At 25.0% G+C, this 16,566-nt stretch overlaps 6 protein-coding genes across 6 annotated transcripts; 3 read left to right on the top strand and 3 right to left on the bottom strand.

Annotated features, from left to right (window-relative positions):
• Nucleotides 1-238: 238 nt before the first annotated feature.
• Nucleotides 239-3,745, bottom strand: PVVCY_0701810 (DNA helicase MCM9, putative; the record flags this gene model as incomplete). The annotated part of the gene is made up of 1 exon (XM_008627869.1): nt 239-3,745. One exon carries the CDS (start codon nt 3,743-3,745, stop codon nt 239-241), a length of 3,507 nt encoding a protein of 1,168 aa, XP_008626091.1.
• A 2,182-nt stretch (nt 3,746-5,927) lies between these two features.
• On the top strand, nt 5,928-9,066 carry PVVCY_0701820 (histone acetyltransferase, putative; the record flags this gene model as incomplete). Its single annotated transcript, XM_008627868.2, has 3 exons — nt 5,928-8,634; nt 8,857-8,909; nt 8,998-9,066. The coding sequence occupies 3 exons, from the start codon at nt 5,928-5,930 to the stop codon at nt 9,064-9,066; spliced, it is 2,829 nt and encodes a 942-aa protein (XP_008626090.2).
• Nucleotides 9,067-9,296: 230 nt separating this feature from the next.
• Nucleotides 9,297-9,998, bottom strand: PVVCY_0701830 (repressor of RNA polymerase III transcription MAF1, putative; the record flags this gene model as incomplete). Its single annotated transcript, XM_008627867.1, has 1 exon — nt 9,297-9,998. One exon carries the CDS (start codon nt 9,996-9,998, stop codon nt 9,297-9,299), a length of 702 nt encoding a protein of 233 aa, XP_008626089.1.
• A 1,876-nt stretch (nt 9,999-11,874) lies between these two features.
• On the top strand, nt 11,875-12,687 carry PVVCY_0701840 (prohibitin-like protein, putative; the record flags this gene model as incomplete). The annotated part of the gene is made up of 1 exon (XM_008627866.2): nt 11,875-12,687. The coding sequence occupies one exon, from the start codon at nt 11,875-11,877 to the stop codon at nt 12,685-12,687; it is 813 nt and encodes a 270-aa protein (XP_008626088.2).
• Nucleotides 12,688-13,217: 530 nt separating this feature from the next.
• Nucleotides 13,218-13,484, bottom strand: PVVCY_0701850 (CDGSH iron-sulfur domain-containing protein, putative; the record flags this gene model as incomplete). The annotated part of the gene is made up of 1 exon (XM_008627865.1): nt 13,218-13,484. The coding sequence occupies one exon, from the start codon at nt 13,482-13,484 to the stop codon at nt 13,218-13,220; it is 267 nt and encodes an 88-aa protein (XP_008626087.1).
• A 1,597-nt stretch (nt 13,485-15,081) lies between these two features.
• PVVCY_0701860 (small GTP-binding protein sar1, putative) lies at nt 15,082-16,082 on the top strand (the record flags this gene model as incomplete). Its single annotated transcript, XM_037634189.1, has 3 exons — nt 15,082-15,098; nt 15,297-15,358; nt 15,586-16,082. The coding sequence occupies 3 exons, from the start codon at nt 15,082-15,084 to the stop codon at nt 16,080-16,082; spliced, it is 576 nt and encodes a 191-aa protein (XP_037490330.1).
• Between the last annotated feature and the right edge of the window lie 484 nt (nt 16,083-16,566).

A 16,566-nucleotide genomic window follows, 5' to 3' on the forward strand; every position in this document is an offset into this window, starting at 1 on the left:
CTTACATAAAAAATTATACAAGAAAAAAGAGTAAATAATGAAAAAGCAAAAATAAAAACTAAACGAAAAAAACATATTTAAAAAGTACATCGCAAAGGGACAGAAATGAACAAAGTTGAATTATACGCATTTAGCCATAATATGCCATAAAAAGAATTAACACACACAAATAAAGCCATTTTGATGGTTGAAAAGGAAGAGAAAAACATTAGTATATATTGTTTGGTGTAACTTCCTACTATTGTAGGCCACTATGAACAACGCCATCTTGTTCCGACAAACCTAACTTGTTTAAAATTACAGATTTAAAATAATTATATAAACTTTTATCAAATAAAACATCATCTAATAATTTGAATGTATGATTATCTTGATTATATGTTAATAAAATATGTTTTAAGTTTTCAATAATTCCCGTCTTTGCAATTAAAATATTATTATTTCCATTTATTTTTATACCTATTTTATAACTACGTAAACTAAGCTCAACCAATAAAATAATATTTATAACATCATCTGTTGTAACTATATTATTATACATTAATTTCGAATGAGCTTCACTTAATCGAATTAAACTTTCTAATGAACGAATGGTTGTTCCATTATCTCCATTATTATATTTTCTTAAATGCGAATAATATGTTATTAAAATTAATTTTGAACTTTTTGTAAAATTTGGAAAAAAATTATTTTTTAAATAATATATATATTCTTTTAATTTTTCGCTAGGCCATGTTATCTTTTTAGTAAAAAAATTTCTTGCTTGTTCAGAATTTTTTTTTTCAAAATTTGCATATTTGGCTAGTTCGTCATTTTCGCTATTTTCCAAATGTATTATTTTTTCCTTGCTATGCTCATTTTTATTTTCTAAATTGGTTCCATCCTCACCCTGACGCAAAACACAATCAGCAACTCTGGCATCTGTTTCATCACTGTCTTCTGTTATAACTACTAAATCAAATCTACTTAATAAAGCATATGAGAGATTTATAATAAGTACTTGATCTTGACATTTATCTATAGTTCCATTCATATTTTTATGTATTTCAAAATTTGATGCACCGATAATAGTGCACCTACAATTTAATTTGTCTACTATACCTGCTTTTGCTATAGATATAGATAATTGTTCCATAGCTTCATGTATAGCATTTTTATTTTCCGTTTTCATTAAACAAAATTCATCAATACAACATACCCCATTATCTGCTAAAACTAGAGCCCCACTTTCTAACATAAAGTTGTTTCCTTCTTTTATCGCTGCACATGTTAAACCAGCTGTTGTACAAAACATTCCAGATACATTAGTACATATATTTGTTAAATTTTTTATTTCCTTTAATAATTGCGATTTTCCTGTTCCTGGATTTCCAACTAATAACAAATGGCATAATGATCTTTTATGATAATTATCTACAGAAATTTCTTTTGTCATTTTTTTTGATCGTTTTCCTCCTTTTCTTTTCAAGCTATCATATAACACATTATTATTTTTTTTTTTTTTTTTGCCTTCATTTTGTCTCCTATATATATTGTCATTATCTAAAAATATGCCTTTTCCCTCGTCATTCTCGAAACCTTCATTCCGTTTTATCAAGTCATCATGAAAATTACTATCGTCACTTTCATCATTTTCCTCATTTCGATTGAAATACTTTTTCCAACGATTATTTTCAGCATAAAATGAATCAAATTCATTTATTTTGTTGCCTCCTATTAAGACAAGTAATACTGACAGTTTAGATATTTTACAATTATACAAATTAGGGCACACACTTTCACATATATTTTTTTTCCCTTCAATTTTATTGTCTTTAAAGGCAGACCAATATTTTTCAAAAATATTTATTTCTTGTTCTATTCCTCTATTTTGGGACCGAGTTCCTGTAACATGCATATCTCTTATAAGTGTTGAGCCAGTTTGATATTTATCTGTCTGTGATTTTTGTTCGTAGTTCTCTTTTTCTAGTGGTATGCCCTGAATAGTATTTTCCTGATCTAGACGCTTCAATTTTGTACAGGCTTCCGACTCATTAATAAGGCTATGCACGCTTTTTGTAAAATCATTGTCTATTAATATTTCATTGCCTTTTGAATTTCCTAATTCATTAACTTCAATATTGTTAGCTTCAATAAATAATTCTGTATCACATCTGATATCTCTATACAACCTTTTCCACCTCCTTAAAATTATTCCATTTATTATTACTTTTTTTCCAGGGTAATGTTTTCCTACTAAATTTTCTAATACCACTACGGTTATTGAAAATGGAATATTTGCATTACTTGTTTCTTTGATTTTTATTTCTTGGTAATCTACTCTTTGAACTTCATTTTCTAAAAATTCAAAGTTGGTTTTGTTGCAAACTTTTTGAGATACCATCCCCGGTTGGATATTATTATCATCCATAGAATTTTTTCGTACTTTGAATTTCATGCTGAATTTATTCCTATTGTAATTGGCTTTCTTTTCTACTCCCCCTTTGCCAATTACTTTATCTTTGCCTTTTCCTTTGATAAAATTTTTATATAGCATAATATCTACTTTATGAGGATCGCTATTTGTATTTACAACATTTTGACACTTGATAACAGGTTGAGTATTATAATACAATTCAGGTATGGCTTTTTTTTTAATAATATGATCACAACTCATGCATCTATATTTTTTATATTCTTCCAATATTTTTTTTTCGCCAACTCTTGTTATTATACCTTCTGTACTTATAAATTTCCCAATATATTTATTACTTTCTATTTCTTGCAAATTATTTATGTGCATATTATGTAAAAATGGAACATTTACAATCCTGCATTTTAGTTTTATATTATGCTTATCAAATATTATTTTTAAGCAGTTATTTATTTTTGATTTTATATTACTGTCTCTTAAAAATTCATAACTTTTATAAGAATATAAAATGCCTTTCATTAAACAGGCACTATATAAATCTATTTCTTCCATTAATTCCTTATCTTTGTTAAATTCATAATCTATAAAATCGCAAAAGTGTATTCCTTTTTTATCGTCTTCTGTGGATAGTTTCTGTTTAGCCAACTTATCATCATCACTCAACTTAGACTGGTCTAATGTGTGACTTTCTATATCTTCGTTATATGTATTCATTTCTTTTTCTGAGTTGTTCATATCATTTTCAGCTGCCATGATAAGGCTGTCTATAGAATTGGAATTCATATTTTTAATAATTTCATTGGTTTGATCAGGTTCACCAATTTTATAATGCTCTAAATTTGTTTCTTTATAAGTTTGTTTCTTTTGGTTTTTTTTAGACGTATTTCGTCTTAATATTTCTTCATTTCGAAGGACTTCAAAATAGCAACTCAAAAAAATAAGTCTAAAGAAGAATGGGATGGAATAATTATTTATAACATCAATAAATTTATGAAAATCATTTTGAATGTAATAAATTAATTTATTTTCTCCATATTCAATTGCGTCATATGTATCAAAATAAAAATTGTATATATGGTCATTTCTTTCTTCTACAACTTTTTCTACATTAAAAAATTCAATATCTTCTAATTTACTAATATAATTAAGAGCTATAGTTTTTATTTGTTCATAATATTTTTTATTTTTTAAAAATAGTTTTATTAATATCTTATTATAAAATTTCACATTTTCTATAGTCTCCTCTCTGTTGGTAATATCACCATCTTCTTCGCTGCTACCACCATAATCGGTGTCACTAAAAATGCTGGAGTCTGAGCTCGAGAGTGACATAGCTGCTGGTATGGACGATAAATGGGCATGTGCATGTATATTTATATATATTTATTTATATGAGAATATGACTATAGCTGGTAACAACCCTTCACATGCAGTTGGAAAAGTAGGCAAAATTATATAAGGTAACAATTTAAGGTGTGAAGAAATTCTTGTTTTAATGAAAAATAAAAAAACGATAAAGTGGCGTCATTGAAAATTGCAAAATAAGCAATAATCACACAAATGAAAAGACAATTTTTGTATGTATGCTTCCGTTTTTTTATGTATTTTTTACAAATTGGTTTTTGTATATTTTCGGAAAAATATTAAGTTGATATGTGTGGGTATTCCCAAAAAGGAATAAAACCAAATATAATTTTAATTAATTACAATATTGTAAACTAGCTAAAAAATGTATAATAATATATAGTGTAAACTGTTTTATTTTATTATTATATTTTTTTTTAACTAGCCATAGTATCATATATTTGCCCCTATTGTCATAATATTCTTAAATTTCCGGTTGTTATTTAAAAAAAGTATTATGTGTGTAAGTGTAGACGAATATGTTATTTATTGCCGATCACTTTTCACATGAACATGGCAAAAAAATATATCTTAAAAAAAAAATAATAAGCTAGTTTTATGAACAAGTCATAAAAAAATAAGTAATAATAAAAAAAAAGGTATGAAATAGCTATCTCTATAAAATTAAAACACTAAAATAGCGTAAAAACCTGACCAGTGAATTAAACAGAACGGGCTTTATATATATTATTGGAATGTGGAGAAAAATTGACCCATACAATATATACACACATAATATATGTTTTTTATTAAATAAATATATATAATAACATATTTCTAAAAGTGTTATTTTTATGTCATATTTTTCCAAGCAGTATGTTTTAATATATAAAAGCATGTACTTATATAATAGTGTATATATTTTGTATAAGTAGGTTTATTTTGTGTATGTGGAATACAGTCATAGTAATAAAAAAAAATAAATACCAGTAGCGCTCCAGAGAAAATGAACCCGATGTGTTGAGATATATATATGGTAAAAGGTTTGAATTATTTTGAAAAAAAATAATAAAATGAATGAGTAAGTTTATAATGCAAGAAAGGGAGGAATACAATGGAAGAGAATAAAAAGAAAATACGCAATAAGCATGTATAACTATTGGGTATGGCTTATATAATACACCTTAATATATGAAAATATTCATTATACAACTATATTATTATATTTTATTATATAATAAAAGCTAGATTTCTTTATGAGCTAAATTGTAATTGCATTTTATTTTTGTAACGTAAATTTTTTTAAGTATAATATATACATTTTGTGCTTTTAACACATATATATTAATGGCCTTCCCATTATTCCGGGATTTATTTAAAAAAACCTTGGACTTATAATATTTTCTTTTCTTCTTTTTTATTTTTTTTACTTTATTTTTGCTATTTTATTTTACTTTATTTTCCACACAAATATGTCACAGTTATAGCTTTTGTGTATTTTTACATGTTTATCTTTGCTTTGGCAATTTATTGCTTAAATAAGTTTTTTTGTTCCACCCTTTACTTTGTGAATAGTAATATTTTACTATACAATTTAATTTTAAATAGGTGGCTATATTATGTGTAAATAGGGATGGCTAGTCACTAAAGTCACAAGAACATATGCATATAATATAATACACATATATTTATAAGTATTATTAATATGTATATATTTTTTTGGTGTGCATTTTTTCGTGTTTTGTTGCAAGCGTAACAAGTGTTTTATATTTGTATCTTGTATATTATTAATTGAGTGCAAGTAAGCATATTCTTTTTTTTATTAATATTGTTATTATACATTTTTTTTGTCAACAAAACGAGGAATTTACTATCACATGAATCCAAATCATAGTACACACATGTACATAATTTGTGTTCGTTCCTCAAGATATAGTAGTGTAAACTAAACCCAAGTTTACACATGCGCATATCCATTTGATGACTCACATATCAGCCCGTTTATGCATTTGCATATTTATGGCTAAGTAAAAAACTTTTGGGTAAACCCAGATTAGTGTAAAACTTTAAAGGCATATTTGTATTATAAACATACAGAATAGCTTGAATCAAATTTTAAGTGTCTACATGTATATGCATATATATTTAAGAATAAATAGTTTTTGTAAAAATGAAAGGAGAAATAAATAATATAGACAATGCTCAAGAAAGCAAATATGAAGATATGGATAGGGAATACTATAATTGTATAAAAAATTGTGCAGCAGATTTACAAAACTTATCATTAAATTTTTTTCCATCAATTAATGCATATGCATGTATTCCCAAACTGAATGCTATAAATTCGATTACTTTTCATCCATGTATTTCTACTAAAGATTATTATAATAATACTTATTCTTTCAAGCCTTTATTTACTCACCATTTTTTTAGTGACAGTGAGCAGGTTATAGGGTTCGAGTCTCTGAAGATTGACTTTTACTACACATGCGACAGTTATGAGGTGTATATGAAGTTGAGTGGTTCAATAACGGACCAGTATGAAAATTCGAATTATATTATGCTATCACTTTTGCAAAGTTTGTATATCACTACTCCCTATCCAGGTGGGTTTGTTGAGTCTGAAGAAGATTTTTTAAAAATTTTAAAAAAAAATGAAATAAAACAGGATAAAAATAAACATAAAAAATCGAAAAGTATAAAAGATAAACACTATAAAAATATTGTTAATAGAAATAATTATATTCCTCCTGGTTATGTAATATATGAAAAAAAACTTAGTGAAAAAATATATTTGCAAATCCGAAAATGTGGGTTTTCTCAAGAATATTTTAAATCAAAAAATAAAAATAAGTTAGATGGATCTGAAAATATACGAAATTCTGTTTGTAACAATAATGATATTTTACTTCAAGCAAGTAATAATGTAAATAATATGAGTTTCGATCATTCAACTAAATTAGACAGATCAGAATCAAATCAAATTCATGACAGTACCTCTAATAGTACATGCAAAACATCTAGTAATAATAGTAACACATGTTTGAGCAATAGTAGTTTATCCATTGAAAATGAAAAAAATGATGGAGAAGAAAAAAATAATAAGAAACAAGATGGAAATATAGAGTTAAATAATAAAGGGGATGAGGATATAAAAAATCGAGACATCGATATTGATAATAAGAAAGGGAAAAAGAAATTTACAAAATATGTTACAGAAAAAGATTTGTCAAAACTGTATAGAGAATATTTAAACATAATAAAGGATAAGAAAAAGAGAGATAGCACTTTAAAAGAGATGAAAGAAAAATCAAACAGTCTTGAAAAAATAAATGAATCTGAAATTGGATTAAATGGGAGTATAGAAAATATTGAAAAATCGGAAGAAAGTAAAGAATCAATTATAGAAAATAAAATAGTGAAAACAAAAGAAGAGGATAAAGATGAAAAAGTTAATGAAGGAATAATTGAAAAGACTGATGAAGACAAAAAAAAAAAAAGAGGATCATCAGAATATAAATATAATAAATATGATTATACAATAAAATCAAATTTTGAATTATTACATCGAAAAGTAGAATGGTTTTATCACTGGTTTATTGAAAGTGCTTCTAACATTGAGTATGATTGTCGTTGGAATGTTATACTTCCATATATAGTATTTAAACAGGAGAATACAAAAAGTTTTAATGAAAACGACTTCATAGATTCTCTAGATGTTTATTTAAATCGAGAGAGAGCTATTGCTAATAACAAAGCTAGTGAGAACAATCTCGTTGAAAATAGTGATGAACAAAAAATAAAAAGTAGTGGAAAACGAGCATTTGATGAAGTATCCTCTAACGACAAAAAAAGTGGATATAGGAGTAAGCGAGCGAAAAAGGGTGAAGATGAAACAGATGAAAATGATCAGATTAAAATTGGTGAAAATAAAGATGAGATGCAAAATATCGGTTTTAATAATTCTGAGTTTGAACCAAAGGAATATGTACTTACACGTGAAACTGTTATGCAAGTTATTGATGATACTTTAAATAATAGATATGAAAAAGAGGAAGAAAGTTACTATTCTTTCCATAAAAAATATGATGTTGTTTATTTATGTTCTGATTTAAAGAATAATGAAAATTACGAAGATGAACAAATTGTAAAATGTGAAGAAGAAAGTCCTGAATCTGGAATGAATATAATTGATGTAAAAAAAAATGGAAAAAAAAAAATAATAATAGATCAAACAAAAAATAATAAAAGAAGAAGACGAAGTAGTAGTAACAATAATAGTGATAGTGGACAAGGTAGTATTAAAGGAGATATTAATGAAGATGATTCAGAATATTTATATTATTATTATTTATTTGGATTAGCAACAACATATACATTTTTTACTTTTCAATTTGATCGAAATAGAATATCCCAATTTTTAATTTTTCCACCTATGCAAAATAAAGGATTAGGAATGAAAGTATTAGAAAAAATTTATCACTTATCGATTGTCAATTCTAACATAAAAGAAATAACAGTTGAAGATCCAGCAGCTTCTTTTACACATTTAAGGGATATAATAACGATTAAAATTTGTATTGATTTGAAAATCTTAAGTCCAACTATATTATATCCTGATGATTATTTAAAAGAAAAAAATATTGAAAAAGAACATCCTGAATTGGATAAAAAGAAGTTTATAAAAGTTTGTAAAGAAACTCATAAACAAATTACAAGAATGGTTGAGACTATATCTTTAGCAGGTGTTTTACCTCACCCTGCTCCTTTATATATTGAAAATGAAGATAAATATAATCATCTTCGTAAAAAAGAGAAAAAAAATGAAAATGTAAATTTAGCAAACTCAATGGAAAGTTTCGAAGCTTCTGATGCATGTAAAGATGTTAGAATCAAAATTAAAAAACGTATCAAAAGTGACTATATCGGAAACTTGATAAACAAAAATACAAATTGCATGTCTAGCGACGTCTTCCGAGATTACGTAGGATAAGATAGAAATTTGTTTCACCACATGTGTGTTTCACCAAAAATGTCACACAATTTTTGTGATTTTTTTGCAATTTTTTTTACAATTTTTTTTGCATTTTTTAATATAGGTGAAGGAGGAACTGAACAAGCTGTGGAAGAAGCAGTGCAAAGTCTACTACAGGTAATGAGATAAAAAAGAATTGCATTTTTTGGGGGTATTTTTTTGTTTATTTCTTATATTTTTTCCGCCTTTTTCTACCCTCTCGCAGAACCATAAAAAAATTAAGGACACTATATCCGCTTTAGCAAGGGATGGCTTATGCCATTTGGTAATTTGAAGTTTTAATAATTGTTGGATTATATTAAAAAGGGAAATGCAAACATAGTGGGTGTATAAACACAAATGATTTCATGTATAACTTTTACAAAACAAACAAAACATGGAATAGACATACATAAAGATAAAATGTATGTATTTATTTGTTAACGGCGAATGAGATACATTTTGTCTGTTTTTACATAAGATAGTGTTGTTATTAAAAGTTTGTCATTTTTTACAAGTTAAACATTATGAACTAGATGAATTAATTTCGTCGTAATCATTTTGGGCATTAACAGATGGCTCATCTTGTATTGTCATATAAATATTATTAAAATCTTCGTCATTTTGATTTTTATATTTTGGCTTAGTAATACAGGATATAAATAGAATTCTTTTTGTTTTTTTAGCAAAGAAAAAATAATTAAAACTAGAAATACTTTGTTTATCTATATATGGATCTTTATCTGTATTATTTAAATATGTATATATATCACATGATTTAAAATCCATTAATTCTTTTAAAATTTCCCATACTTTTTTATTAAAACCTCGATAAATATTTTCAACTACATAAAATAAATTATAATTTATATTATCTATAACATTATTTAAATTTTTTATAGATTTATAATTTGAATTATTTAAATATTTAAATTCATAATCTGGAAAAACATAATTTAAAATATTTATTATATTTGATAAAATATATTTTTTTTCTTTATTATTAATTATATCTTGAATTGGTTTTTTATTTTTAATAACGCAATTTTCACTACCTATATTTACACTACCTATATTTACACTATCAATATTTTCATCATAATTTTCATCATACTGTTCAGCATCTTCAAAAAGTTCGATTGTAGCTTCGATAAATCTATCATGTGCCTCTAACTTCTCTAAAATTAAGTTAATATCATTAAGGTTTTCGATATCTAAGTTTATCATTTTTTTTTTTTGTTTCCTTTTATATCTCTTGCTCGGTCTAACGATTGGACGCACATCCTAATGTCTAGAAATGGCTGTTTTCGAATGGGGGGTGTCAAAATGAAGGCGGCTTGAACGGGCATGCACAAAGTAGAACACGTGGAGCGTATCACAAAGTGGTGAATAAAAAATTGTGTGTAAAAAATGGAAATAAAAATTGTGTGTAAAAAATGGAAATAAAAATTGTGGGTAAAAAATGGAAATAAAAATTATGGGTAAAAAATGGAAATAAAAATTATGGGTAAAACAATGGGTCTCTGGCCCGGGCTTGGGGCTATTTATAGGTAGTACAAAAAAAATTATAAAAACAAGATATAACAAAAAATTAAAATAAAATATATATAAAACAGATAAATTAGATAAATACGATGAAGAAGCGAAGGATTGGGAATGTCAAGGAGTACACACTCGATTTTGCTACTCACCAAGTTCGCGATAAAAACATGTTTTAAAAATGTATGACGTGAACATGTTAAAAAATGTAAGGCATGAATGGGTTAAAAAAAATCTAAAACATTTGGACTTGTGATACGCAGTCTAACAAAGTACACCGAATAAAAGATTATTAAAAACTATGAGATAAAATATGTATATATAATATGTGCATACATATGAATGGCAATCCAAATAAATAGTGATACCCCTTCAATGTTAAAGTTGTGGTAGTTATTGTGTTTTGTAAATGCTTCATATATATTTTAAGGAAGAACAAGTTGCTCTTTAGATGTTGTGCACCTACCAATGTACATATTAGTTGGTGGACAGACACGGAAGCACATAAATAAGTAAATAGTTTATTTCTCTCTAAATAATTTACTTAGGTAGGTTCATAAATGGGGAAACTAAAAAATATAAAGAGTTAGCAAAGGCATAAAACATACGAACCCAAAAAATGAAATTATTTACGTTCGTTACAAATTCATAAAATATTTTTATAAAATGTTTTATTCTCTTTATATTTCATGCTCCATTGTACAAAAAAAAAAATAAAACTATTTTTTTACATCCCAATGAAACCATCTTTAAAATAATGGAAGTTTGGTATATAAAAAAATTACAATAATCAAAAAAAAATATATTTATATATACTTTTTTTATGACTTTATTTGTTTAAATATAATTAGGATATAAATAAAATTCATCTTTCGATGTTTTTGTTTTGTTTTTGTTTTAATTTTTTACATAATTTTTTATGATAAAAAAAAAAAGAAAAAAATTTCCTTTTAACCGGGGCATACAAATAATGGTATATTTTTATTAAAGGCATAACATGCACTTAGTAGGTAAATTCAAATATTAAGGATACATTTATAAACATGTAAAAAATGTAATGATTTTTAATTTAGTTAATATTATAATTCTTGTGTGATCAAACAAAAATATTCCTTCCATTTTATACGACCTTATTTTGTTAGCGGGAAATTAAATACGATATATTTTTTTAATTATTCTTTACACTAGCCAAGGCCTTAGCAAAGTTGGAAAGGGAAAACGTGAAACTGGATAAAAACAGAGCAGTAGAACTATATAAAAACAGAGCAGTAGAACTACATAAAAGCAGAGCAGTAGAACTACATAAAAACAGAGCAGTAGAACTACATAAAAACAGAGCAGTATAACTATATAAAGGCAAAGTGTGTTATTTACAGTAACCTGAAAGAGCGGGGTAATTATTTTTCCTTTCGATTTTTCAAAGCATTAAATTGTTTGTAAAATGAATGAGTGGCAACATAACGTGTAGTGACTTCTCCCCCTTTAAAAGTATATGCCAATTTTGAAAATGAAAGAAAAGGTATTAGGATTTATGAATTACGTAAAATATTGCAAGTCTAACAACATGTGGGGGAGTAAATATTATATAAGCAATTTGAGGAGTAAAAGAAATTTTATTTTTTATCAACAGATTTATAAAAATATAATTTTAAATAATGACAAAAAAAAAGTTTGCCAGTTTTATTATAGTAATGAAATAAATAGGGACAGAAATGAAGTAGCAATGAAAGATAGCATAAGAAATACAAATATAGAAAGTGTAGAAAAAATGGATAACCAAGTTCGAAAAAAAAATGAAATAAAATTTATTAGTGTGAAAAGTTTTAGCTTAAGTATCATTTGTTTTGTTGCAACATTATTTTTTTATTGTACACTTCAAAAAGTTCCCGAAGGTTATATTTGCTTATTAGAAAATAAAGAAGATAAAACAGTTTTACCATATATATATGACGACTTAATGACATTTTTTTTTAACCCTCTAAAATATAATGTTATATTTATGAGAATTATTCCTATTCATAAAAAATATACAAATATATATGAAACAGTTGATAAAAAAAAAGTTAAAGTGAAATTAGAAATAAAACTTAAACCTAAAATTTCATTCATTAGAGAAATATATAGTTCCTTTGGTATAAATTATAGTACAAATTTTATAAAAAAAGAATTAGATATAGATATAAAAAATGTTATAAAAGATTATAAACTTGATACACTTATAAATTTAAATAAAAATATGTCGTATCAAACTAACGAAATTACTGCAGATGATGTTATTGATAATATTGTCGATAGATTTTATGATACCTCTATTTTTTATAAAATAGTTATACTCGATGTTTTATTAACGTTTGACCCAGTAAACGAAGAAAATTAAAATAATTTCATACCAGTTTAAGCATACCATTAGATAATGCTTTATTTGTTTTACTTTTTACACAACCTATAAAAATGCACAAAATTTACACCCCATTTTATGGAAGTTTGTTTTTTTTTCAAAGACGTGCATAAAATTGATCAATCACGTATTCTCCATGCACACATATTTGCATGTGCCTAAAACATGTTTGTTTTTTTTGCTTTTTATTATAATCATAATTATAGTTACAATTTTAATTGAAAAACTACAAAACAAATTAATATTTAAATGTTTAGTGAAAAATTAAAAAAATACAATGCAAAATAAAATGAAAAATAAATTACAACTTTAAAACATATAGCTAATTTTTGAGATTGTTTTAAAAACGAAATTAAATCTTTAAATTGAAAAAGTATGTAAAAAATGTTTACACATGTTTTATTCCTAATTTAGGAATGGTTGGGATTATTAATTATTTGGCTAGCTATGTCTACCATAGCTATATAGCTTTATGCCATTTTTTATTCTGACATGATCATAATTTTTTTTTAATTTAATCGAACAGCATTACTTTTTCGAACTTCCAAAAGTAATGGACCACAAATAACACCTTGTTGTTGTAACTTTTGATGTGAATTATCACAGTATGGAAATTTTTTTGACTTCCAACATCGACAAACAGATATTTTTGTTGAAGTTTTTAATGGAGGATAAACAGTTTCAACATGAACAGCTTTAAAATTTCTCGTATTTAATATATCTCCTTTTTTTCGAAACATATCAATTTGTTTTTCTTTTATCAATCCGTTTCCCATTTTTCTGATTTTTCAATAAATAAATCTTTGCGTGCAATATATATATAAATAGATTATATTACGCATATGCCACTATGCTTGTTTTATTTCATTTTTTTTTTTAATTAAAAATTGTTTAACATGCTTAATAAGATTTTTGTTTACTTGAATTATATGCACAATATATTTATTATATCAAAATTTGATAATACATAATTAACAACTTGTTAGATTTTATGTTTTGGTTATTCATCTCATTTAAATAAATATATTTTTATAGTAATTATTTTAGGTAGCTATTTGTCTTTTTTTTTTTTCGAATAGCTGTTTTTTTTTGGCTGTGGTCATGTAGAAATACGTGTGCCTATATATACAATATGTTGCAAAATATAAAATGGATAATTTTTTTTTGAATATTTAAATGATGAATGAGAGAAAGTATTCCTTTTAAATTGGGTAAATATAGTGTGCTATTTTAATTCATAATTCAAAAATGCGTATTGCGTATTAGAGATGAACATAAAATGCACGCACACATATTTGCATGTACACGTGCATGTAAATATATATTATGTGTGTGCGAATATTTTGAGGGCAAAGTAAAATGTAAAAGGGGATACAATATGTATATTATAATTCACTAGTCTAATATTTTCAAATATGTAATTGCATATATATGCATAGTTAGTTTTTGAAAAAAAGAGAAAATGAAGTACATAAATATAAATTAAAATTGAAGGAATATCATATAAATAGTGTATATACACTTTTACTAAAAAAAACAGAGAAAAATAGCTATAAACAAAGTAATAATATTATATAATTATAATAAATATGTGAAGGAATACTGGTTTAAGTAAAATGATTAGAATATCATATTTTCCCCCCCACCCTTTTTTAAATATAATAAAAAAAAATTAACACAGTAAAAAATTTGAAATGTTATATTATTTTTTTGAAATAAATAAAATATTTTTTTTTGAAAAAAAGTGAAAATCTTATGCAATTAAAAATAAAAAAATAAAAAGAAATATTATGAAAAAAAAATGGGGAAAATATTGAAAATACATTACACGTGCCGTATTATATGCATTGATATATATATTTAAACAAATTGTATTTTGCTGAATACTAAATTTTTTTAGTATATATATATATATATATATATGCATAATTATGCGTATGCAAATTTAATTAAACGTAGCTGTAAAATTTTTAACATAATGTATATTATTATTAACGAAGTATGGATAAATAATTTTCATAAATAAAAAAATGAACTAAATAATAAAATAAAATGGAATGTGACTTATTTGCCTAATTTGACATGGTTATAATGTATATTTGCTTATCAGCAAATTTTGTAAAAAAAAATTATTATACATTTTTCCCTTGCCCCTTCCATCACACCATTTTAATAATAAATACTTCTACCAATGGAAATGTTTAATTATCATAAATTTTAATAGTATAACAGAGTATATTATTTTTTTTATGTATAGATTTTTTTTTAAGTGATTTTATTTGTTGTAAAAAAAAATAATAAAAAAAAACGTATATAATTAAAATTACCAGATATAAGAAAACAAATATATAATATTTACAACAGTGAATAAAAATGTTTATTATAAATTGGTGAGTTAAATTATAATGCATTTGTAATTGTCAACTATAAAATCTGTGTGTATTTGTTTTTTTTTTTTCATTTTTTATTCAACTTTTGTTCCTAATATATATTTTGTATAATACCCGGAATGTTACCTGTTACGTGGCCAAATTATCCTTCTTATTACCACTCTCATAATTGTGTATATTATTATTATTATTTTTTAGGTTTCGAGACATTTTAGCCCATTTGGGGTTGTCACAAAAGAGCGCTAGAATATTATTTTTAGGTAAGGCATAATATATATATTTTTATTCAAACAGTATGAGAATTGCACTCTAAAAATATGCCATATAGTAGAAATATTTTTTTTTCAAATTATGCATACGTTAGTGTGTGAATTATGTCGTAATAATTGTATTGCACTTGTTTTTATTTTATGATATTGTGCATAATATATAGCTATAAAAATATGCACGGTGCAGGTAAAAATGTATTTTTTTTTTTTTTGTTCAGGATTGGATAATGCTGGTAAGACGACCTTATTGCATATGCTTAAAGATGATAGAGTTGCTCAACATGTCCCAACTTTACATCCACATTCTGAAGAATTAGTTGTTGGTAAAATAAGATTTAAAACATTTGATTTGGGTGGGCATGAAACAGCAAGGAGAATATGGAGAGACTATTTTGCAGCCGTTGATGCAGTTGTGTTTATGATTGACACAACTGATCGATCACGATTTAGTGAAGCAAGAGAAGAGTTAAAACATTTATTAGAAACAGAAGAATTAAGTACTGTTCCATTTGTTGTATTAGGAAATAAAATTGATAAACCTGATGCAGCAAGTGAAGATGAACTAAGACAACATTTAAACTTATATTCAAATTCAACTATTAGTCACATTAAAGGACGTACAGGTGTTAGACCAGTCGAACTATTTATGTGTAGTGTTATAAGAAGAATGGGGTATGCAGCTGCCTTTAAATGGATATCTCAATTTTTAACATAAAATTATTATTCATTCCAAAATATATTATATATAAGCAAAACATACTATTTTTATATGCATGCGTTCATATAAACAAATTTGAATAATATATATATAAAGTTATATATTATTATATGCGTGTAAGGAGAGGGCGATCTATATTATGAAGGGGAAGCGCCTATATAAATAACATATGCCTGTTTTTTCATTTTCTTTATTTTTTCATCTTTATTTTACTTTATTATCTTATATTTTATTCATTTACTAAAGAATTTTTGTCTAATTTATATAAAATCGGATGATATATACATTATATATCTACATATATGCGTTTTTGGTTTTTACATATATTTATGTATGTAGCGATAAAAAGAAAAATTTACTTTTGAATTAAATTGATTTTAAACTTTATTTTTAACAAACAAGTTTTTAAGTATAAAAATTGTATAAGTTGTATAAATTATGCACAGGACATGCAAAAAAATGTGCAAAAAGCATGCCATCA

Source organism: Plasmodium vinckei, assembly GCF_900681995.1.
Source record: "Plasmodium vinckei vinckei genome assembly, chromosome: PVVCY_07".
Lineage (NCBI taxonomy): Eukaryota > Apicomplexa > Aconoidasida > Haemosporida > Plasmodiidae > Plasmodium > Plasmodium vinckei.